Source organism: Terrapene carolina, unplaced genomic scaffold (assembly GCF_002925995.2).
Source record: "Terrapene carolina triunguis isolate 2854851 unplaced genomic scaffold, T_m_triunguis-2.0 Scaffold69, whole genome shotgun sequence".
Classification (NCBI taxonomy): Eukaryota; Metazoa; Chordata; order Testudines; family Emydidae; genus Terrapene; species Terrapene triunguis.
The window spans coordinates 61,830,852-61,857,334 of NW_020664420.1; the positions used below are offsets into that span (position 1 = coordinate 61,830,852).

The window sequence follows — 26,483 nt, forward strand, 5'->3', positions numbered from 1 at the left end:
GTGGCGGGAAGCGGTGCGGGCCAAGGGATGTGCTGGCCGCGGCTTCCCGCCACCCCCATTGGCCCGGGACGGCGAACCGCAGTGAGTGGGGGCCATGATCGGCCGAACCTGCCGCATCCGCAGGTAAATAAACTGGCCCGGCCCGCTAGGGTGCTTACCCTGGCGAGCCGCGTGCCGAACGTTGCCGACCCCTGGACTAGATGATCTGATGGTCTCTGCTGGCTTTAAACTCTATGACTCCAGAGCAGGATTTGGTCTATAGAATGTATTCAGTTGAACTTAACTGCAGTTTTGGGTGTGTCTACACAGCATTTTGGAGCAAGCAGAAGTGAGCCTCTCAGCCTGGGTTGACAGACTCGAGCTAGTGGTCCTCTCACTAGCGCTCTAAAAATAACTGTGTAGACAGCACTTTGAAGTTGCAGCACTTTGAAGTTGCAGCTCAGGCTAGGGAGGGGGAGTGAGCTTCAAAGCCCAAACTCCAGTCTTAGCTGCAACTTCAAAGCGCTGTCTACACAGCTGTTTATAAAGCGCTAGCAGCCAAAGGCTGTTGACCCAGGGTGGGAGGCTTGCTCCCCACTCACTCCAAAATGCTGTATAGACATAGTCTTTGGTGCCCCTGATCAGACAAGAAGCACTGAGTAAACCTGTCTGTTAACTTCTGTATGTATCCAAACTCTTCGAAGTGATTATTTTCAGTGTAAAGTCTGTATACCTGTGAAGTAGTGTCACTAGCTAATGAAAATGTAAATGTGGATTGAAGAGAATAAACATAAAGGGTGTATGTAGAAGAAAAGGGAGAGAAGGAGCAGATAGTTACAGTATTGCAGACCGTGCTTTCTGATGTTTGTTACTATAGAAACGAAAGGAAATGGGAAGACATTGATGAAGGCAGCAAGATTACTCTATTAGCTTGTAACGTAATGGATAATAGGATGCAAGTAATACATACATTCGTTTGTGCAGCATCTTTATCAGGCAAACAAAGGAACTAAACATCCCTTGGAATTAAACCTATTCCTAGTGTCTTTTGACTCATAAAATTGTATTTTGAGTATTGATTATCAATCTCCATGCTAATTTCTACCATTGCTACTAAACTACAAATGTCATAAAGCTGTTAGTTATTGCTCAGTGACAGAAGCCATTTGTTTTGCCTCCATTTTTGTAACTATAAAAGATTGTGTGAAGAAGAGGAAGCAAACACATAATGCAGCCTCCAAAATGGTGACAATTCAGCTGTTTGTACTGCATATATGTGCAGAGGGAAGGAGACAGCAGGAGGTTTGCGTGGCAGTGATTGAGAAGAGGGGACTGGGTGGTGGTTATATGTGTCACCAATCGTTGGTGTGCTTATTACCTTTCTGAGGTATTGAGGGCCCTTAGCATCAAACGGATTCAAACCTAATTCTTTGTATTTTTCATTTTGGAAGGAACATTAAACATATATAAAACTCTGAGTCAACAGGAGCTGGAAGGAATTTCTCAACCCATTTAGAATCCCCAGCTAATTGTTTCTGCAAAGTGAATTTCTGACAACAGCAGTTCAGCAGAATTTGGCTTTTATGTGGCACTTTACATCTTCAGAGGGCTGTACAAACCCATAATTCCCCTCACAACACTCCTGTAGGATAAGGAAATGTTATCCCCATTTTACTGTCCCTGGTATGTAGTGATGGCCATCTTTTTGGTGCACTATGTGAAATGAGCCAGTGGTCTCAGTTCTGTTCCTAGAGGACAAACACTGAGGGAGAGAGAGAGGTTATGTAATGTACACAATGCTACAGAGGGAATTGGTTGCAGACCCAGGATTAAACCTCGAGTACTGTATTGCTTGTCCCATGCTCTGTACTGTATACCGCAATTGCTCCAACAGACTAGCAAAGCTTCAGACCAGTAACCCTTCTTTTTTCCCTTATCCCATCAATTAGGGTTGGGTCGTGCAAGCATCCTCCATCTTCGTCTGTCCAAGGCAGCACTAAGGTCCACCTGCTTACCATATTCTTTGATACAATTCATCCATCACTTTGATAGCTTTCTTTGGAGTCTTTCTTACCATCCTCTCCTGCCATGCTATGATCATCAGGTCCCCTTCATTCATGCTCTGCATGTGTCTGAACCAGTGACATTGTGCTTCTTGGATTTTGTCAGCCACAGCATGGACTTGGACTTCCATCCTAATACTTTCATTTTGAAATCTTCTTCTCATCAGGTCCCCTTCATTTGGATCACATATTGGCAACTCCATCCTAAAGGGATTTGCCTCATTTAAGAGACTCTCAAAGTATTGTTTCCTCCTCTCCTTTCCTTGTTCAGGTGTTAGTAGCAGTCTCCCCGATCATCATTTACAAATGATGTGCAATATCATCCTCCCCACGTTTGCATCTCATTTTTGCAGTGCCGAGTGTCTTTTTGCCAGCTGCCTGTGGGTCATTTACAAGCTCAGCATACAGATCATCTGGGGCACTTTATTTGACCTTTTTCACTGCCCACTTGGCAGCTTCTTTGTATTTGTTTTTATCTCCAGCAATGGATTCATAGAATCATAGAATATCAGGGTTGGAAGGGACCTCAGGAGGTCATCTAGTCCAACCCCCTGCTCAAAGCAGGACCAATTCCCAACTAAATCATCCCAGCCAGGGCTTTGTCAAGCCGGGCCTTAAAAACCTCCAAAGAAGGAGACTCCACCACCTCCCTAGGTAATGCATTCCAGTGCTTTACCACCCTCCTAGTGAAAAAGTTTTTCCTAATATCCAACCTAGACCTCCCCCACTGCAACTTGAGACCATTGCTCCTTGTTCTGTCATCTGCCACCACTGAGAACAGCCGAGCTCCATCCTCTTTGGAACCCCCCCTCAGGTAGTTGAAAGCAGCTATCAAATCCCCCCTCATTCTTCTCTTCTGGAGACTAAACAATCCCAGTTCCCTCAGCCTCTCCTCATAAGTCATGTGCTCCAGACCCCTAATCATTTTTGTTGCCCTCTGCTGGACTCTTTCCAATTTTTCCACATCCTTCCTGTAGTGTGGGGCCCAAAACTGGACACAGTATTCCAGATGAGGCCTCACCAATGTCGAATAAAGGGGAACGATCACGTTCCTCGATCTGCTGGCAATGCTCCTACTTATACAGCCCAAAATGCCGTTAGCCTTCTTGGCAACAAGAGCACACTGTTGACTCATATCCAGCTTCTCGTCCACTGTGACCCCTAGGTCCTTTTCTGCAGAACTGCTACCCAGCCATTCGGTCCCTAGTCTGTAGCAGTGCATGGGATTCTTCCGTCCTAAGTGCAGGACTCTGCACTTGTCCTTGTTGAACCTCATCAGGTTTTTTTTGGCCCAATCCTCTTAATTTGTCTAGGTCCCTCTGTATCCGATCCCTACCCTCTAGTGTATCTACCACGCCTCCCAGTTTAGTATCATCTGCAAACTTGCTGAGAGTGCAGTCCACACCATCCTCCAGATCATTAATAAAGATAATAAACAAAACCGGCCCCAGGACCGACCCTTGGGGCACTCCGCTTGAAACCGGCTGCCAACTAGACTTGGAGCCATTGATCACTACCCGTTGAGCCCGACAATCTAGCCAGCTTTCTATCCACCTTACAGTCCATTCATCCAGCCCATACTTCTTTAACTTGCCGTCAAGAATACTGTGGGAGACGGTATCAAAAGCTTTGCTAAAGTCAAGGAATAACACGTCCACTGCTTTCCCCTCATCCACAGAGCCAGTTATCTCATCATAGAAGGCAATTAGGTTAGTCAGGCATGTCTTGCCCTTGGTGAATCCATGCTGACTGTTCCTGATCACTTTCCTCTCCTCTAAGTGTTTCATAATGATTCATTTCTTTTTCTTGGTGCTCTGTTTTTGTTTTTGTTTTGGATCACAGTCCACTGCTACTTCTCTCTTGCTATTGGTTTTCCCCATCTACATCGTCCACAAACCTTTTTCACTTCCACAATGTACATTCTTTTGGGGTGGTTCTACTCTTTGTCAGCTGATGGCAAATCAGTTTTTGGACACATATTCTGTACTTTTTGCACAAACTTCTCTGTTGCACATCTCTTAACTTTCTGTATTTAAATCGTCTTTCTTTTGAGCTTAATTCCTCCTTGTCCAGCACTCTACCACAATCATTGCCACGGGAGGTTTGTGTTGCAGTGCTACCATCTCACTAGGTATCGATTTGCAGCCCATAGCTCGACTCCATTGAGATTTCCTCACCAACATCATATGGCTTTTGTTTCCACCACTGATGTACATAAACAACTGACACACCCTCTTTTGGAATCAAGTATTGGCTATCATCCATTGTTTGGCAATACAGTAGCATTTTCCCTTCATCATTCATAGTGCCTAGGCTGCATTTTCCCAAACACATTTCATAGCCTCTTTTGTTTCTGCCTGTGTGTGCATTCAGATCACCCAGCACCACCAGCAGCTCCTTGGGGGCTGCTGTGTCTGCTAACACCTGCAGATCTTGGTAGGAAGTCTCCTCCTCTTCATCACGTCCAGGCTGAGATGCCTACACTGATATCAGAAACATGACACACTTTTAATTTTTAACAGCCATCAGTCTATCACTTACTCTAATAACTGCACACACCATCTTCCTCAGCTTTCCTCTCCCTGCCACCCACACTTTGTTATGCTCCCTTTTTGTCACCTGCATAGGAGCGTTTAAAACCTAAGGCCAACCCCTTCGCTGCATTCCCCATCCATCACATCAGTGACTTCTATACCTTTACACGTCAGACTGGATATACCCAGTGTTGCCACTTTTGAAATATGGGGCTTCTTTGGCTTTGCAGGTCACTGCTTTTAGTCTGATTCTTTGCTCTGACCACTGGTCCTCTGACCCTCTAGAGGGCAGTTCAGACACTCGCTGCCAGAAATCCTATTGGCCCAGGGCTGCCAGGCTTGAAGTGGGTGAACCTCTGGCAGAGGGCAGAAAGATCATTAGCAGTAGTCCCTGGCAGGAGGCATACAGGCCAGCCTCACCCCTCCTTATATCCAGTCTCTAGCATATCAGTTGCCATCCCTGACACACATCATAGTGAGAGGAACTTTCCCCAGTTAGATTAAGTACATGCCCACTCTCTTCCCACCTTGTTGTCATAAACCTGGTGGATCATCAACAGGCAGTGCTGGTGTCACCACTGCCCAATGCTGGGCTTCATTTAACCCATGGATGGGGGCTTGAGATCAGAGATTTCATTCTCCTAGGTAGGCTGCCTTGAACTGTCTTGTTATTTTAAAGACACCAGGTGCCTGTCTTTCACACACCCCACTTTTAATGAAAACATCTGCGCCACATGAAGACAAGTGATGGGGAGTTTGGCTGTCAGAGGCCATCCTAGACATTGGCCTTTTATAAACATCTTATAGGTGTTGGGAGCTCATCCCAACCCCACCCCAGCCATAATAGCTCTTTGGAGAGAAAGTAAGAATAACCCCTGATAGTCACAATAAAGTTACAAGAGTTTGGTAAATGTTGTTGAAACTCCTAGTACTGAATTTCCTGAAGTTCCATAGAGCCCAAGAGAGAGGAGGAAAAGTAGTGCATCTTTCTGGGGTTGGGACAAGACAAATTAGGTCAGGTCTGCACCAGAACTGCTGAAGTGGTAATGCTAATCCAGTATACTGAAACAGCAAAGCATTCCTAGTGATGCAGCTAATACCAGCAAAACTGGGCTTTTGCCATTATAGCTGATTCCAGCCCCACCAAACAAAACAAACTACCCTGGCAAAAGTACAGTTTTTGGAGGATTCGGAGAAGGATTAATTACAGAGACCCAAAGCCACATTATTCCTGAATAAGAGCAGCCACACAGGGGTTTAACATGCTTTAATTGATGTGTGTTGACCTCATACCGTTAGCTGACTTTCCTTAACTTTCCTAAGTAATCCCGCATAGAGATGGGCTTAGTGTGGATCTGGCATTTGGTTCTGATATAAGTTATACAAGATATGTGTTTGTATGTTTGTTCTCTTCCTCCTCCTCTCTTAGCACAAAGTAAGTGCCATGAGCATTTTGCTATTCAGGATGTCTCGGTGATTCAGTCTCCATATTTTAATTGCTATAGCTTTGCAGAAAGTCTTACTGCTCACGTGCATCTTGTCTGCAGGAGGATATTGGTTTGCCTCCATGGGAGAATCAAAATGACAGTTTACATAAAAATGATACAAACTACAAAGAATGACTTTCAGCTTTTCATAAATATAACATATAAAGTCAGTGTGTTAGCTGTTCTCTATCGTTTGTCTGGCAGGCAAATGGTATTTTTTAAAAGTATGCTATAATAGCACTATCGGTGAAATTCATCCAAGTTCAGAGGGTCTTCACAAAGCCTTCTGTGCCACATAAACTCACCTGTGCAGGAGGCTGTGAGTTTAGCAAAGTAATCCTTCAGGGATTCTATCCCCTTTACCCCATGGGGTGGGAGGAGGAGGGATGAATAAGGGACTGTTGGAATGGACCCAGAGAGACTTCACTATCTTCTTGCTCTTGCAAATCCATTGACTGGGAGCTCCCTTGTAGGAGAGCCAGTAGTGACTATTCCAGCCCATAGGCCTCACGAAGGACAATATTGCAGTGCATATTCAGAAGAGGGCAAATTGAAGGTTGGTGTGGCAAGGGATGAGGGAAAGGGATGGGTGGGTCTCATCTTTGCATCATGTCAAGTGTTGTGTTCCTCTACTTCACTGTGAGATTTGGCTCCCCCTGCTGATATTAGGCTACTTTACCCCAGGAAGATATGGCTGGTTGGCAGCTGGCAGAGTCAGAGGCTTCCGATAATGGTGTTCAGGGGAGTACAACAGCTGACAGGGCTGGTCAGAAACTTATCAGGGAGTGGGGAAAACACAAAACGTTTGAAAGCTATGGGGAAAAGAGGGGTATTTTCAAGGAGGCATGTCATGGCATATATAGTGTGCATGCAGGTGTGTGCATAACAACAGGAGTATGTATCTCATATCAAGCATAGGCTTCAAGTGCATATCTTACATGAAGCACACATCATGCTCTTGGCTATTCTTCAGCATCATCCATGGGTTGAGCTCCTCTGGTGAATAATGGCTTCTCTTTGCTATTTCAGAGTCTCCTCAGAGACTGCCTCTCCCCTGTGCCCTACTGTGGCAATTACAATTGACTGGAATGCTCTTGCTGTCTGTTCCCAGGGTTGAACTCCTTGAGTTGAGCAATAGGGCTTTTTCAAGGAAAAGTTCTTGACTCTGGAGTGATCCTTCTTGCAGCTTTCCACGCCCAAGAATGTCAGTCTTTAGTTAACAGCACCCTATTCCTCCCATGGGAGACTGAACATGAGGAAATCTAGAACAAATAGATTTGGGCAGAGAGAGACATGGATGGGGTCTGAAATAGGACTTGTAATGGAGAGTGGGTTTCAGCTTTAATTATAGAGGCAACTTGACTTCAGAATTACTGGAACTATTAAAAAAAATACAAATGTCATGTAGTCAGTAAAACTCAAGCTACAGTACTTCTGTAGCTGCCCATTATCCCTTTCATGGATCTGGTTCCTTCTCTAAAATCAGATTGGAGATCAAAGTTAAATTGCACTCTTGACTTTACAAGTTAGGGGTCCATGCCAGCTGTCCTTACTCAGGGAAAATTCCTGTTGCTCTTTACTCAATGAATGGGAGTTTTACCTAAGTAAAGACTTTCAAGGTCAGGCCCTATTTGTTCTACAGTACTTGAAGAGGACACATTGCAATTACATTCTGAGTTAAGAAGTCAGACATGTTTGAAATTCCTGACCTTTATTAGTATTATTTATTTCTGCATTAAACTTTTGCTTTAGTGACAATGTTTTTATCATCTGCAGCACCAGAGATTCTACGTGGATGTGCTTATGGCCCAGAGGTGGACATGTGGTCTTTGGGAATAATCACCTACATCCTGTAAGTTTAGATAATAATACTAAGTGAAATATAAAATATGGTATTCTGATGTTTCATTTTCAAGGCCACTTTTTCTGACATTCTGAACTGTGCTAACAGAAAGTGAAAAGATTCTTAATTTGTTTTATATGGGTTATATTTTAATGGTATTTAAATGATTTGAAGGTTGAAGGAGCACAGACGATTCAAGTAATACATTTGTCATATATATCATAATATCGCTTGTCTAAATTACCGCAAACACTCATTACTAAAAATGAAAGAATTGTAAAAAATCATTTATTTTAGACATTTATTATGTTTATTTTTTGCATTTCACTCAGCACGGACAATGAAACTAGATGGGCCATTTATAATCATTTATGTGTCCTATTTCTAGCACAGTGTTGTGTTTGGGTTGAAAAAGCTCAAGGGCAATATTTCCATTTCCATGTTTTGGTGTTTTATTAACTTGATTCATTATTGATATCCCTCCCAATAAAAACTTTACTTTGCACTTAGACTGCTTAAGTATCCCTTTTAAGATACTTTATACAGGATAAACATATTACTCCAAATGATATCTGGACACATTGAATAATGGGTGATTCTTTTTAAATCTTAGTTAAATACAGTAAATAATATATGGAGATATATGTATCCCATAGAACTGGAAGGGACCTTGAAAGGTCATCAAGTCCAGTCCCCTGCCTTCACTAGCAGGACCAATTTTTTTTGCCCCAGATCCTTAAATGGCCCCCTCAAGGATTGAACTCACAACCCTGGGTTTAGCAGGCCAATGCTCAAACCACTGAGCTATCCCTCCCTCCGTAAGTCAATTTGCCCTGCCAGTGAACTATCTACTGGAACTAATGGCAGCACAGGGTGGATGTTTCCAAGCTATGCACCCACTTCCACATTTTAGAACTTATTCTCCTTTTTCTAATATGACACTTGCCATATGAATTAGGCAAAGCAAGTTGGGGAAACTACACAGGTAATAGAAACAAGTGCTCCAGGTAAGGCTTGAACTCAAAACCCCAGCAGTATTCCCGTTTGCACTAACCAGTTGCACCACTGAATTTCCTTGTCTTTCATATCTGTTTTGCCTCTTTAGATTTTAAGCGCCTAAGGAGAGAGACCATGTAAAATAGTGTTCTTCATATCTAAATAAATAACAGTAAAGCACTTATGAGCTGTAGAAAAGATCTACATTGGAAATATCATAGGCAATGCCAGATTGTATTTGCCACTAATAAATACTTAAGGATATACAATTATCCCACAAAGATTTTGGATATAAACGTAGTTGTTATGAACTTTGTACATTCTTGGGCTGCATTAGGGGAGCTTTTCCCCACTCAGCTGCTGAATAGCTGCCCTAAAGCTGGTTTAGCTGGCTTGCAGGAAATGTCCTTATGCCCTAGCAAGTGCCAATTGCCATAATATCTTGGCAACTGGTGTAACTTAGCGCAGCCCAGGGAACCAGCCTGGCTCAGAGCACCATAGGAATGAGGAAGCACAAAGCTGAGAGCTCCTCAGATGCAGCAGAGGATCTGGCACACTCTATGTATTTCCTTTTAGGGAACAGTGCACTTACTAAACTATGTTGTAAATAAAATTACTAGTGTGCTTAGATATTATACAGTGAGGAGTATGCCACAAAAACCTGGACAGAAAAGAATAAAATAGAATTGTGCTCTGATGCAAGTTGAAAATAGAAACGATTGTCTTTTCAAAAGAGCAGACACAGTGGGCCAAAAAGAAATCAAAGCACATGACTGCAATTGAGCTGCCTTGTAACAGCAAGGAGCACAGCTGCACCAGGGTTTCTGGGGACTTCAGCCTCCAACATTTTTGGTGCCATGATTCAAATGCCATTGCTGCTGATTCACATCCAGATTCTCATCTGGAAGTCTGCCATGCAGTTAAGCAGAAAAGAAATGGTGAGCTATTGGGCACAGAGAGTGGGGAGAGGCATGGCCTGCCCACCCAAAAGAAAAAGAAGTTTGTTTGCTCTATTTCTGGATTGAAATGGTCCATAATCATCAAAATATTCAATGTTATACTCAATACTGTTCTGTAGTCAGAAATATAACTGACAAAGGGTTGTAAGATCCAAAGTGTCCCAAATTGTTTTAGGCAAATAAGTTTTCTACAGTGTTATGCACTGTTTACACAACTGTCTTTCCCAGTTTAGGCCCAAATATTCAAACAGGGAAGTCTAAAGTTAGGCACCTAACTCTGTAGTTTGGTATCTAAATAAGAATGGCCTGTATTTTTAGTGGTGAGTATTGCAGTTATTTTATTTTGCATAAATGAAATGCTTCTGAAGAAGGTTTTTGACAGTTGAAGGTCATTGTGCATTCTGCATGCTGTACATCTGTTGTTCTGACCCTTCTCCTTATGGGAGAATGAGCAACTTCCGTTAGTCCTGTGGCAACATTGATGCTAGGCTGATTTGTTTTCTCTTGTTGTGCAGTATGTTTGTGGAATGATTTCAGTCAGTACATTCTGGGAAGGGGAAGAAAACAAGATTTTATATATATAATATATATAAAAATATACACACTCTTTCTCTCTCTCACACACATGCACACACACATACTATATATATATATATACACACACATATATATATTGCTGACAAATTATTTTAATACAAAATCTTGGGAAATGCAATTTTTTTATATAAAGCATAAATAAAATCAGTGATCTGCTTTCATTTTCCTGTAAAAGAATAGGTTACAATATCTCCTTAATATAAGAAATTAGAGTATGATTGATAGGAAAGAATGGGAAAGAATGAAAGACTCTCTTAGAGGAGATTTGCTACACACAGGTCATAAGTCAGATCTGTGGTTTGTGTATTGAAGAGGAACACAGGCAGTTGTGCATTTTGGGACCCACTTTTCTGGATTCCTATGATCATTTTGTTGTCCGTTATTTTCTTATAACAAAATTCGTTTCCCCGTCTCAAGACCTGCACAAATGTGCCCTGGAGTACATCTCAGACCTTGTTTCTTATATCCAGCTTTACCCCTTCCTCTCTAATGCAAGTTATAGTGGGGCAGATCCTTAGCTATTGTAAATTATTATCGTAGCTCCATTGAAGTTAATGGACAATTTACACCAGCAGAAGATCTGCCTTGTATTCTTCTATAAAGACATTTCCAGAAATCCCATCCCACATTAGAGAGGCACATAGTAGTTAACAAATATGAGGCCTTGTCTATAGTCAGTGTTACACTGGTTTAATGAAAATTGTGATTTTTTTTTTTACACACTTAATTTACTTGGTACAAAACACAATGTGGACATTCTTAATTCAATTTAAACCTGGTTTATCTTGGTTTATCTTAATTTAGGAAGGAATTGATTTAAGGTAAATCAAATATAAATCTGATTGAAGTTAACTTGAGTGTCCACACTGTGTTTTGCACCAGTTTATTGAAAACATTTTCAAATCACAGCTTTATTTAAACTGGTCTAACTTTGAATATAGAAAAAAAGACCATGGGCATAGGTGGAACACTTAACTATTTGGAGTAGAAGCATAGACATGAGCAGTAGTAATAATGGGTAGGAGAGTCACCTATTCTATGAAACTCTCTGTCAGTTCACATGATAAGCATTACAAACATTATCATATGGTGTTAATGAGTCGCTGTGAAAATATTTGTAGCAGTAGGTAGAGATTCGTTTATCAGAGCCTACAACTGGAGCAGACAGAATAAGTGCAAGTACCATGTATAAGCACCCACAACAAAGCCAGATAGCATTGGAATGTTGCAATTGGTGAGGCATTTTTACATATAGTAGTCAATGTGCAATTGTTTTTTCCAGATTATCTCTAGAGCAACTGTATTCTACTTTATTGCAAAATCTAATCCTTGATGCAGTGACACCCAGTTATAGCTGTGTCATTCCTAATGCATTAGCTCTGCACAATTCTAGATGGAGTTAAATTTTAAAAGGATTTAGGTTTGATTTGAAGAAACCTTGTTTTTCTTGTCAAATTGGATGCTGTTAGCATATTTCCTCTTTAATTGTGCTGGTTACAAGAGCTTCAGTTGGTCTTGCTGAAATGAATTCCTTAGCCCACTGAGAACTACAGGATTTTTTCCCCCACTGTTTACATTTGAGATTTCATTTGATATTCAGAAAAGGAAGTACTCTCTTGCATTATGCATGACTTAGCTCATATGAGGGCTCAGTAAACTAGCTGTTACATGCAACTACACTACAGCAATTAAGGGTCATTTTCACCCACTATTTAATCATTGTGTCCATAGTTATAAGCAGCAAGATGTCAGATCTCTAACAAATAGGAAACTACACAATGTTACTACTTGGTGCATTTTGTGCAAGGACAGGAAAGAACCTGACGATGGGAAGCTGAGGTTTTACACTACTGAGCCGATGTGCACTGAGCTGGTGCTTCCTGCTGGATCACTGTCGGGGATTGTTTCCTGAAATGTGTTCAAAGCATTGGTAATGGGGGAAAGGAGAAAATAAGAGGGATCTTAGATAGAGGCCAGATTCTGAAAGGTTCTGAGTGTGCAACCTCCCTCTGAAGTCAGTGGGGATCGAGGTTGTTCTACACCTTGCAGGGTTGGGTCCTCTCTGATGATAATAAAATGGACCAATTTTATGCATTAGTATTTCAATTCCAGTTAACATTACTGATGATTTGCTATAGTGTTCTAGTAAGTTTAGATGAGGGGAAAGTGGCAGGGCAGAAAATAAGAGAAAGCCAGAGGAGGTGGCAGAACAGTGATGAGCCACCTATCAACAGGAATTGGAATTTGACCTAGTAGGTATTGAAACCTCGTGGGAAGAGTTCCATGATTGGAATGTTAAAATCACTGGTTCTAACCTATTTGGGAAACATCAACTGGGCAAAAGCGGAGGAGGAGTGAAACTGTCAAAAACATTATCTGTTTCCAAGTCACTGACAACTCAGAGGAAAATGATCTTGAATACTTATGGATCAGTGTCCTAACAGATACAGCTAGGGTGACCAGATGTCCCGTTTTTATAGGGAGAGTCCCGATTTTTGGGTCTTTTTCTTATTTAGGCTCCTATTACCTCCCACCCCCTGTCCCGATTTTTCACACTTGCTGTCTGGTTGCCCTAGATACAGCACAAGATGGGGCACCTGCTGATATCTGGTACAGAACACCAAATCACACCAGAGAACAGGATGACCTGCTCCTTAAGTATCCATCTATAAGGTATAGGAAAAAGCGCTGTGGGACTTCAATCCGAGTGACATGTGCTGCAGGTCTCATGTTGCCAGTATTAAAATGTCCTTGGAATTTCTGAATATGATAGATGGCAGTTTATTAACTCAAAAAGTGTGGCATCCAACATGGAATTCTCCTCTATGAGACTTCTTCTTAACAGATAAAGAAACCACGGAACTAAAAATTAGTGGTAGCTTAGGTACAAATGATCATGGCTTGAACACATTTATGTTCAAACAGAATAAAGTGCAAACCAGCAATATATATACTTTGTGCTTTAAAAGGGCCAATTTCACAAAGCTGAAAATAAGTATGAGCCAAATCAACTGGGAGAAAGAATTTTAAAAGAAAAGTGTGAATGATAATGTGGAACTGTTTAAGAACATTCTGTTCGAAGCCCAGAGTGCCACAATTGTGAAAGAAGCCCATAATGGTTTAAAAAACAACAACAAACAAACCTGGTTTAGAAGGGAAGTTAAATAAATATATTAATTGTATTATATATAAACACATACACACATAAAATGGAAGAAAGGAAAAGTTGATAGTAATGAATATAAATCAGAAACTAGTAATTGTAGTAAATTGATAGGGGAACCAAAAGGACACAAGAGAACTTGTGGCCAGCAGAGTTCGGTACAATAAGGAAGAGATTTAGCAACAAATAGAATCCTAGCAATGATATTGGTTTATTACTGAATGGAAATGGCAGAATTGTTAATAATAATGCAGAAGTGTTGAATAATTTTTTCTGCTCTATGTTTGGGGGGAAAAACAGATGATGAAGGCATATCATATGATGATGAAATACTTTCAATTTTGCCAGTATCTCAGGAGGATGTTAAACAGCAGCTACTAAAGTTAGACATTTTTAAATCAGCAGGTCCAGATAACTTGCACCCCAGAGTTTTAAAAAAGCTGGCAGAAGAACTCTCTAGATGATTTTTAATAAATCTTGGCGCACTGAGGAAGTTCCAGAAGAAAGCCAATATTGTGCCACTATTTTAGAAGGGTAAACAGGACAATGTGGATAATTACAGGCCTGCCAGTCTGACATTGATCCTGGGCAAAACAATGGAACGGCTGATATGGGTCTCAATTAATTAAAAATATTAAAGGACAGTTATATAATTAATGCTAGTCAACATGGCTTTATGCAAAACAGATCCTGTCAAACATTTTGATATCTCTTTATTATGAGATTACAGGTTTTTTTGAATAAAGATAATAGTATTGATGTAATATACTTCTGTAAGGCATTTGATGTGATACCACACAAAATTTTGATTAAGAAACTAGAATGGCACACATTAAATGGATTAAAAATTGGCTAACTCATAGGTCACAAAGTGTAAATGTAAACTGGGTAAAATTAAGTGGGGTCCCACACGGACTTGTTCTTTGCTCTGCACTATTTAACATTTTTATCAATGACCTGGAAGAAAACACAAAATCACTCCTGATAAAGTTTGTGCATGACACTTAAACTCCCTCAAGGCTGGTATGAAATTAGACCTATGATCACAGAACCATTACCAGCTCCCTGACATTCACTTGCCCCCATACTGTATCAGTAGAGACTAGCACAGCAGAGTATCTGAGCCATAAACCTTCTGTGTGTCAATGGGTGCATGATTGCTATTATTTGTTATTTACATTCCAGTAGTGCCCAGGATATGCTAAGAAGACAAGCCATATACAAAAGTTGGGAACAAAGATAGTCAAAACATGTACATTTTATGTGCATTAAATATATTGTTTGTTTTATAAATAAATATCAGTTGCCTCTGACTGCTCCTCAGACTTGTTGCTATTAGTTACCTAATTTCTACTACATATCTTGGTAGCTCTTGATAGGGTACTGACCTTACAGACCAATTGAGGGAGGGCATTCCATGGAAAAAAGGCATCACTGAAGCCAGCACAAATATGATGCTGGGAGAAGCAGACAAATGGGGGTGAGGAGGTCAAGAGGACAGCAGTCGGTTCCCACTTACTTAAATAGAGCACTCAAAGATTCTACTTCTGTAGTCTAATCCACCTCTGCCAGCCTTGAGCATGAATACTGTTCTAAGAATATTCTTAGGCTGGTGTCTCTGTGCTAGCTGTATAACACGATGCAGCCACTCCACCCACAGGCAAGCAGCTACTTTTTCAGAACATTAGTTCCTTGAGCTTTAATGCATCTCTCTCATTTTAAAAAAACAAGATAGCATGCAAAATATTTGTTTTTCAAAACTAAGATGACTGATACTGGAGTTTACTGTTGTATTTAACTGATAGCACTGCTCTTCACTTTCTTAGCAGTTCATTGTTTTCTTATCTTCATTTTGTGTTACCTGTCATATTTACTTAGAACATGACAGCAGATACACTAATCCTCTGTAGCATCAGGACACTTATTGATTAGATGGGAGATTACTGTAAAATGATAAGCCTGATTACAGTGTAATGCAAACAAGAGGCAGTGTATTGTATGACTGTCACTCATTTCTGTGTCTTTGCCTTCCATCTGAAATATCGTTGAATGTATCTCATCTGCAAATGGGATCATTATTCAGATAAATTACTGGAATGCATTGTACATACCAGATTAAAGTCCAGCTGTTGTATACCATAATTGGGAGTTCTACAATTGATTGCAGTAGGAGCAGGATTGTAACCAGTGGACCCAATTCAGAGATATATAAATTACGTAGTGTTGAATAGGTGCAAATATATGCATAAGGGAGTGTAGAGAGTGGGTTTATGTGTGATACATCATGAAGTGGCAGGAAAGTGTACGTTTCTCTAAAGCTAAACTCACTTAGATTTACCACTGAATTTGGCCCAAGCAATCCAGTGAAATAACTAGCTTTCCTGGGTATGTGTGGTTGTTTTTTGTGGTGTTTTGATTTTTTTGGTTAGTTTCTTTGTTTGTTTGGTTTTTCGGTCTATTTTGTATTTTAATTTAACCTTAGTTCAACCCCCTTGTACATATACATTGTGATACAGTCTGAAATTACATGATTGCATACTATCTTTCCACAGGATCCCTGCCTCATTCAGTGCACAGAATGGATGATGCTCATTTAAAGAGCAGCTTTTCAGTATTTTGGTTTATCCCCATTGTTCAGTGTGTGGCCCTAGGCTTATTTACTGCACAATGTTAAAACCCTGTTCTGAAGAGAGAAATATTAATTTCCTCCTGGGCTTTGCTATGTCGTTCATCGCTGTGGTACCTGAGTGTGTCAAACATTAATGAATTTATCTTCATAACACTCATAGGAGGTGAGGGGATGATATCACCATTTTACATGTGGGAAACTGAGGCACAGAGAGATTTTTAAGGACAAAAGTATCCTCTAATTTTGGATGCCCAATGTGAAATGCCTAGGACCTAACTTTTCAGAGTATTTGTAGCATTTTCATATAGCACTATATATGTTCAAAGCACAGCTCCATTGACTTCAGTTGCAGCTATGAGCACTCAGCTCTTCTGCAGATCAGACCCTAGGCTATCTCATCAGTCCCCAAAAACTGACGTGCACATAATTAGTGACCTGTAAAAATGTTGGGTTAAATGACTTGCCCAGAATCACACAGGAACTCTCTGGCAGAGGCAGGGACAGAATCCATTTCTCCAGGGCAGCATCCAACTGCCTTAACTTAGAGAACCATCCCTTCTCTTCCTGCAGTCCCCACGGTCATTCCCTGCGCACCTTCCATCATCTGCAACAAACGAGGCAGTGGTCCTACAGGCAGCAGCCTCCATCACTACACAACCCTGATTCATCCCCAGAGTAGGTCCAATCTGTGCAATGAATTAGACAAATTCCATAGAAAAAATGGTATGTAGTCATGTAATTAGACTGGATCATAATACGTACTCTAAAGAGCCCGAATTAAGGTTACACAGTCAACCTTAATTGTGGTACTTCCTAACTTTTGAGTGCTTGACTGAATCTTAATGTTTCTAGTATTTTTAATGTGATTTCTTAAGTTTTTAAAAAAGCAAACTGAAAATACAGGAATTCCATCATAGCATCCTGTTGCCACCCACATGAGTCATCATCAGAGTTGATACCTTTAGCCTCACTGCACAGGCTTTTGCCACTTGAGCGAATGGAGTAACTGATAGCAGTAATAGGTTCTAATCCTCTGTGTGGACAAGCACTGGAGGAGGAGGGACACATTGCTAGTGGGAGATATTTGCTGACAGCAGAGGAATGGTGAGACTTGAGAATCTTGGGTTCTATTCCAGGCTTTGTAGGATATTGTGCTCCCGTGAGCATAGACTCTTCTGCCTATCCCCCCCACCCCCAAGTGTGACTCCTTCTGCCTCATCCCCTCCAACCTGACCCCGTCTCATCCTGTCTCTTCCCCATCCCTGGTTCCTCGTCCCCATCCCATTCTCCTCAACTAGTCAATCCCAATCTCCACTCCCAGTCTCCTCCTGCAAGTGATAGTCTCACCCTTCTGGACTCCCAGTTCCAGTCTCCTGGCTCACAGTCTCCTCACCCACCTCAGTTCCTTGTCCCCAGTTCTCCTCTTCCTGGCGCCTCCTCCACTCTATCTTTCTCCCCCACCCTAGCTTCCAGTCACCCCTTGCCCACATTCCTTATCCTCACTGGCTCCCAGTCCTAATCTCCCTCTCTAGGCTTCTCATCTAATCGCAATAATGCCCCCGTCCAAAGCTCCTTGTCCCAGTCTTTTTGCCCAGCCACTCCCAGTTCTCCCCCTCCACCCCAGCTTCTCATCCCCCCTCAGTCCCATTTTCCTTGCCCAGACTGTCCTTGTCTCTGCTCTAGCTCCTCATACAATCTCAGTCTCCCCACTAACTATTGGCTCCCAGTCCCCCCACTTCCATCCCCTGTTTCTCCCTGGCTCCCAGTACCATTCACCTTGCCCAGCCAGTCCCAGTCTTCCTGCACCCCAACTCCCAATCCCAGTTTCTGTCCTTCCTCTCCACGAGGCCCCTTGTCCCAGCCTGTTACCTTCCTGAAGATCCAATTCTTGTCCCCTCTAAAGTTCTCCTTCATGCTGCCTAGGCCCAGCAGGGTGTTATTGAGATCACAGGAGAGAGAGTCTCCCTGCTCTTAGTTCAGATGCCTGAAACTAGACTCCCCCCACCGTCAAATGTCAAGTCTCTGCTCTAAAGCACTGGGTGCTAGAACATCTCAAAGACAAGGTCACCAGAATTTTTTAACATGGGCCAAACACCATTTTTCCTAGCATCATTCTCAGAAACAACTGAACTATTTTGCCTGAATGTTTCCAAAAAATCCACCCTGAGGCAGACACCCATCATGGACAATTTCAGCTTAAACAGTTGAAGTCTGACAAAGTTATAATCAACTGAAAACAGCGTCTTATAATGGAAAGTGTCGGGCAACCTTAATAATAGGTGATGTGATCAGCCCTGCCTATAATGTGTGTGTGTATATATATCTATATAGGGACCACTTAAAGTGACATGTATAAAGACCCAAGCAAAGGTTTGTTATTTTTGTTTTTGTTTTTTTTAATTAAAAGTAGTTCTGTTTTCACATGCAGGGTGGGAAAAGAGCTGTGTAGTGAGTAAAAATCACATAGGGGAATGTTCCTTGGAGCCTGAAATCACTTAGATCTTTGATAAATTTCGCTCTCTTTTCCTCTTAGACTTTGTGGATTTGAACCATTCTATGATGAAAGGGGAGACCAGTACATGTTTAAAAGAATTTTGAATTGTGAATATGACTTTGTGTCCCCCTGGTGGGATGACGTGTCTCTAAATGCCAAGGATTTGGTAAGTACAACAAGAACACAAAGTGTAGTATTTTCTCTGATGCACATGTGACATAGTTCCCCAAAGGCAAACAGTATTTGTGTGGAGCTTTTTCACATATATCCTCATCTCACTTTGATCCCAGCCTATCTTGTTTGCCTGCAAATCAAGACTAATTTGTTAAAATGAAATAACAACCATAGATTCCAGTGGCCTGAATTTCAGAGATGCTGAGCACCTCTTGCCCCTGCTGACATCAGTTAAAGCTGTGGCTGTGAAGTACTCTTGTAAATTAGGCTGTAGAAATTCAGAGATTATTGCAGAATAGGTTTTTTTTTTTTTAAGTCTATTAAATTACAGTAAAAAGTCCCCACACTATATCATACATCACTTGTTCAAGATCAGGTCTGGCTAAAGATTCTAGTGTCTGACTTTTTTTGTAGGTATCATTTCTTTGAGTAGTTTTTTTTTCTTTCCATTTCTTTCTTCTTCATGGCGTTTCAACCTCAAAAGGGCTATAAAAACTAACCCCCCATAGTTTGTATAGTTTCGCGTTTGAACTTTTTTCCTTATAAAGATTAAATAACAAAGGCCCCAGCTGTTGTTTGACTATAAGATTCTGTCCATTTCTCAGCTTTCTGTAATCAGTTTTTAGTAGATGAGGCAGAGTCGTTGCCCTTAAGTATGATCCATTAGTAAAATGCTAAGGCTGGAGCATTATCTGCACTATATCCTTTGATTACTGGGTAAAGTAAATTGGATCCGAAAGATACTGATTTACAAAGATGAACATGTCCAACTTCTATTTTTACCCAATGATACATACACAATTTAGTTATTTCATTAAAATTACAGTAACAAATGTTCAGTTCCATATCACTTGTACAAACTGTGCCATAAAACGCTACATTAATTAATGTTTGTAAAGTACTTCAGGATGCTTTGGATGAAAGGCACTGTAGAGGTTCGAAGTATTTATTGTTGTTGTATTAGATTTAGAGTATTTCTGAGATGGAGAAAAATGTCATTTACATCTCTGCGTAGGCAAAGGTCAGCTAAACAATACCCCGCAGTAGAGCTAAGTGGATGGTCTTTGTGTGCATACGGCATTTATGCAAGTTGTATCAGCGCAGTTGCTCTAATGGAGCTCATATTTTCAATTCTGAATGGTTGGAAGTAAAACCTGAACCAGAGATTGAGTCAGTTTGTGGCTTTGAAGCCACGACCCATGCTGTAGGGAGGGATGAGCAGCTGCATTGCAGTTGGAGCCACAAAGAGGCATTCTTACTAACTGATCCAGAATTGCTGCTTAGACTCACAGGGCGCACACACGACAGTGACACTCTGACTTGCTCTTAGGAGGGCAGTGGTTTTTCCCTCAAAGTACTTGTGGGGGAATTCCACCAGAGTGGGGATAAACAGAATCCCCCTTCCCCTGCTTAGGTCATGGAGCAGTAGCAGAGCTACTCCACAGCCACAGTGCACCCTGCTCATGAAGGGTGTTCAGCCAGGAGATCTGTGTATTTTTAGATCCACTGGCTACAGTCCTCCTCCTGTGTCCACTTTTTTTTTATTTTTTTCTACAATGCCACTCTGCCCTCATGTGGATGGACATCTGTGGAACACAGCTTCACCATGCACACCTATTTGCTCAGCTCCCCACACCTTCCACATGCCAAAGCTGCATCGGTTGTGGCATTTTTCAGGAAATCTCCCACCATTGCACTAACATAGGTGCAGCTCCACCAGTTGGAGCAATGGTGGAAGCACTAGTGTAGATAAATCTGTGTCATCTAGCTCTGCTAACAGCAGGTCTAGAAGACACAGTGGTGAAAATACCTGTGCCCTGCTGTAACGATGCTGGTTCTGGCGGGACCCAACTGAGAGTGCAAATTCAGGACAAATTGCTTAAAACTGGGCAGTTACAGCCCAAGGCTGGGGTTTTTCCACCTCTAAGGCAAACCAGACCAGCCAGACAAAGAGGACTTTGGTCTCACCCCACTGGCTAACCACAAGTCACACAAGCAATTCCCTTAGACACTCCAGTTTCCTGGTATCACCACCAGTTCCACTCATTATGGGGACAAATGGTTAGGAAAACCAATATCCCAGTAATAGAAAAAAGGTTCTCTTGATCCCAAAGGACCAAGCCCCAGAGCCAGGTCAATATACAGATCAGATCTTACCCACAAATCACGCTGTTGCCAATCCTTTAGAATCTAAAACCTAAAGGTTTATTCATAAAAGGAAAAGGATAGACAGAGCTAGAATTGGTTAAATGGAATCAATTACATACAGTAATGGCAAAGTTCTTGGTTCAGGCTTGTAGCAGTGATAGAATAAACTACAGGTTTAAATCAAGTCTCTGGAATACATCCCCCGCTGGGATGGGTCATCAGTCCTTTGTGTAGAGCTTCCGTTTGTAGCAAAGTCCCTCCAGAGGTAAGAAGCAGGATTGAAGACAAGATGGAGATGAGGTATCAGCCTTTTATAGTCTTTTCCAGGTGTAAGAACACCTCTTTGTTCTTACTGTGGAAAATTACAGCAAAATGGAGTATGGAGTCACATAGGCAAGTCCCTGCATACTTTGCTGAGTCTCAAGGCATATCTGCCTTCTCTCAGTGGGTCAATTGTATAGCTGATGGTCCTTAATGGGCCCTCAAGCAGGCTAGGCAGAGCTGACACCAACTTGTCTGGGGTGTCACCCAGAAGCATAGCATAAGTTTGAAACACAGACATATAGAGCCAATATTCATAACTTCAACTACAAAATGATACACACATATAGACAGCATAATCATAACCAGCAAACCATAACCTTTCCATAGACCCCTTTTATACAAGATTTGGTGCCCCTACAGGACCTTGGTTGCAACCATGTTCTATATGGTCCCAGTTCAAGTCAATAACGTGACACCTGCCTACAGCAGCACTCCTGCAGTTACTATTACCTGCTAATGTGGATAAAGCTCCAATAAGCAGAATTGTACAGGTTCTGCTGCTTACCTATGCCTCCATAGGATGATAGGAATTGCCATCTCTGATAGAATCTGGCCCTGTATTAATTTCTGTTCAGTTCCTTTAAACATTCTAAAATGTTGTTTACTTTTTTGACCCACCACTGTGCATTGAGCAGATGTTTTCACTGAGCTGTGAACAATGATGCCTAACCCATTTTCGTAGTACAACTTGCACATTTGTAAAGTACATTCTATGGGGTGTAAAGTAAGAATACACAGAACTTAAAAAAAAAGCCTATTTTGCACACTTCCAGTGGGCATTTGTATGCACAGATGTACTTGAGGTCATGTGCCTAACTCTGAAAATATGGCTTTTTATGTGGGATATTAGGTAGTTTGGTTTATATTTTTAAAAACTTTCCAGTCACCTTTAAAACTTAAATCCCCAAAATTTTAAAAATCCACATTTGATAGCAAGTGAAATGTTACTGAAATAATGCCCTGATTCTGCTGCGGTAGAGGTCTAAATACAGTAGGTAAGAGTGTGATTCAGGAATTACACAATATTTTGAGGTATATGTGATTTAAGCCTATTAAATGCAATTTTAAAATTAAATATTGTTATGTTGAAAGATGCTAATGGCTGCCAACAGGTGAGTCTTGGATCCAAAGACAATCACAGAGCTAGTGAAAGTCAATGGGTGTGCCAAGCACTTTTTCCAGACTCAGTGGAAAAAGCAGTGGATTTGTTGCTTCTGAAAGTCAAGGACTCATGATAATGAAAGACTATATGACACCCTTCACAACACCATTTAAAACACACTTCAGTTATCACTTAACCCTCACCACTAGCCGTGATATTCCATGCACATTTTTTAACCCAAATTTGCAAAAAAAGTTAAATGCCTCTTTCAACCACTGTGTAATCTAATCCCCACTGTTGTTCACTATAAATAACATTAAAACTTGTGAGGTGTACCAATACTCTTTCTAATGTAGCCTTGCAGTCAGTGGTAGTCCTGACCTAAGTCATCAAATAAGCATAATGCCTTTGCTTTGAATGCTTTTACCCATTCAAATGCAATGTTTCTTATGGCCATACTTTACAATCAATTTACATATTGTACTTACAGTAGATGCAGGATTATTTTTTTAATTGGTAAAGTGCTATAAACTACTTGAGCTACAATAAAAGTAATACAAGAAAATTGGTACATGGAGGTTCAAAATCAAAGTGAATGTGTTTATTTTGCCTGTGTCTCTTTCTCTCTTTTATACTTAAGCCCATTTACCATTAACCATTATATTCTCCTTGGCAGCTTAGACAAATGCATTCACCTACTGTAGCTGTAATGAAAACGCGCTAGTTCACACAGCATAGTGTTCAACAGCAAAAGAAAGATTTTTTTTTCAGTAGCACATTTGTGTCTTTGAGCAAGACACTTAGGCCTGGTCTACACTAACCCCCCAAGTCGAACTAAGGTACGCCACTTCAGCTACGTGACTAACGTAGCTGAAGTCGACATACCTTAGTTCAAACTTACCGCGGTTCAGACGCGGTCCACACGCGGCAGGCAGGCTCCCCGTCGACTCCGCGGTACTCCTCTCGCCGAGCTGGAGTACCGCAGTCGACGGCGAGCACTTCCTGGTTCGACTTATCGCGTCCAGACCAGACGCGATAAGTCGAACCCAGAACTTCGATCCCCAGCCGCCGAACTAGCGGCTGGGTGTAGACCAGCCCTTAGTATTATCTCCATTTTGAAGATAAGTAGTAACAACCTATGTTCCAGGGTTGAGTCTGCTAGTTCTAGAATTCGTTTGTTGAACAGCAACAAAAAATGATAGTTTGTTTCCTAGAGAGCCTTTAACTGAGCAGCTTCACAAAACCAAGAACAAACCCCATAATGTAGGACTCACTACATATCATTGGGGAAGAAAGTTGACTTTCTTTTCTCGATGACATAGGTTAAAAAGTTGATTGTGTTTGATGCTAAGAAGCGCCTCACGACCTTTCAAGCTTTGCAGCACCCTTGGGTCACAGGAAAGGCAGCCAATTTTGCACATATGGACAATGCACAAAAGAAACTTCAAGAATTCAATGCTCGGCGTAAACTTAAGGTAAGTCTCTGCACTTAACTTTAAAAGCATACAGTAGCATTGACATTTAAGAAGCCTGACAAAACTATCAGAAAATTTTTACTTTGGTTAAAAAAAAATCAAAAAAAAAAAATCTATTCCTCTGTCCTTTTCTATAATAACTGATGAAGATGAAAAAGCTAAAGATAATCCATTCACTCTGTGCAACTGGACAAGTGGAAATGTGCAGAGCTGACTGAAAGCACTATAGAAACAAAACTGCTTAGAATAGGAATGTTTGCAGTGTTGTTGTAGCTGTGTTGGTTCCAGGATATTAGAGAGAGAAGGTGGGTGAGCTAATATCTTGCATTGGACCAGCTTTTGTTGGTGAGAGAGACCATCTTTTGAGCTTACAAAGAGCTCTTCTTTCATCTCTGTGTAAGCTCAAAAGCTTGTCTCTCTCACAAACAGAAGTTGGTCCAGTAAAAGATATTAGCTCACCTACCTGGTCTCTAGAATAGGAATGGCTTTTAAAAATCTTTCCTTTTTTATGTTTAGTACTGCATGCTACATCTGTAGAGGGCTGATTGGAAGGGGGCTAAGTTTGAGCAGGTGACTCACTGGTTTCCTCATGGAGTCCTACATCTACAAACCTGGAGGATGCTTAATCTGTTTGGTTAAAATTTTACTTTATTAATATTGTATATTTTTGGCTTTATGACACCCTTGAAACGCACATGCCATTCCCATGGGTATCAATGGGAATGTGAGACGTGCACTGAGAGCATTTTACTTTATGACCCACAGGGGCAAGTTTTCAAAATTGAATGCCTGTGTTGTGCATACCAAATATGCACATTCAGGCCCAAACATGCAGTTCCCTGTTATTACAGGTAACTTCACAAGCATTGGGGCAATTATATACCCTCTGCACCTGAATCATTATACCAGCTGTGCAGATGTGACTTCAATGGGAATTGGATCAGGCCAATAAACACTCATTTGCCCCTTTGTTGGGATAGTTGCATGCAAGACTTAGGCACTAGTGGGAAGAATTTCAAAGGCACAGATGGCAGTTAGGCACCTAACTGACTTGAGTTTGCAATTCTCCCCCTCGTTCTACTCACGTTGGTCTTTAGTGTCTATAGTATTTGTTTTGGAAGAGATTTCATAGAGTATTTGTGCACGATATTTATGAATAACAGCTATTGTGGAGCCATGTTTAGAGATGCCTTTATCATCATGGGCAGATGGAAATAATAACAAACTAGCCTCTGGACTGGGAACTATCCAGTCCATGCACAGACAGATTCATAAGTAAGAAATTACCCTTAAATTTCACTTGTTCTTGTTTTTCAGTGCTATTAGGGAATGTAACAAAGAACGTCTAGTTGGCAAAAAGAGGACAGAACTGTTGTGAAGTGTTTACAAAGATCTTGGGAAGCTCTAGACATAATTCGCAGTGACACTTAACCTGTAGAGAGCAGGCTTACATATGTCCATTAAAGTTATTCTGTTATAGTGCGCTTCCTGAAGAGTACAAAATTAACTCCTCCTGAGTCAATTTCTGCACTTATTGTTCAAAGGGTTTCTAAGAAAAGTTTGTGTCTGTTTTGCAAATTTCATTGTGGATTCTCTTTGTATTCTCACACCACAGATCTATTTTGAGACCTTGAACAGGGGTCGGCAACCTTTCAGAAGTGGTGTGCCGAGTCTTCATTTATTCACTTTAATTTAAGGTTTCGCGTGCCGGTAATACATTTTAATGTTTTTTAGAAGGTCTCTCACTATAAGTCTATATATTATATAACTAAACTAGTGTTGTATTGTAAAATAAACAAGGTTTTCAAAATGTTTAAGAAGCTTCATTTAAAATTAAATTAAAATGTTGATCTTATGCTGCCGGCCCGCTCAGCCCGCTGCTGGTCTGGGGTTCTGTTCACCTAGACCGGCAGCGGGCTGAGTGAGGCCTGCAGCCGGGACCCCGGCTGGCAAGGGTCCGGCAGCCAGAACCCCAGATCGGCAGCGGGTTGTGCGGGGCCGGCGGCTGGGACCCCAGACCGGCAGTGGGCTGAGCCGCTCAGCCCACTGCCTCTCAGGGGTACCATCTGCCGGCTCCTGCCAGCCGGGATTCCGGCTGCCGGACCCGCTCAGCCAGCTGCCGGTATGGGGTCCCGGCCCTGCCCACATACAGTGGGTTACCTACCTTCTCCCTGGTTCTGGCCCATTCTCTTCCTCTCTCTGCACTGAGCTGAGGGTGGGAGTGCACTGAGCACAGGGCTGGGGGTGAAGGGTCTGGCCAGGAGCTAGAATGAGGGAGGGGGCTCAGGGTTGGGGCAGGAGGTTTGGGTGTGGGGCACTTACCTGGGCAGCTCCGGTGCGAGGGGTGCAGTTGGGGATGTGGGGGGGATGTGCAGGAGCTCCCATTTGGTGCTCAGGGTGGGGGTGGGGATGTGGGGTGTGTGTGCAGGAGCTCTCATTTGGTGCTCAGGGTGGGGGTGGGGATGTAGGGTGTGCAAGAGTCAGGATGTGGGGGGTGCATCGGGTGTGGGGGGCTG

The 26,483-nt window shown here is 41.8% G+C and overlaps 1 protein-coding gene across 1 annotated transcript in view; it reads left to right on the forward strand.

Annotated features, from left to right (window-relative positions):
- The window catches only part of CAMK4 (calcium/calmodulin dependent protein kinase IV), a 303,883-nt gene that overhangs the window by 271,854 nt on the left and 5,546 nt on the right, over positions 1-26,483 (forward strand). Inside the window, exons 8-10 of the mRNA XM_024219761.2 lie at positions 7,840-7,915; positions 18,784-18,910; positions 23,815-23,967. Coding sequence (XP_024075529.1) covers positions 7,840-7,915; positions 18,784-18,910; positions 23,815-23,967 — 356 coding nt within the window. The remainder of the gene's footprint in view (positions 1-7,839; positions 7,916-18,783; positions 18,911-23,814; positions 23,968-26,483) is intronic.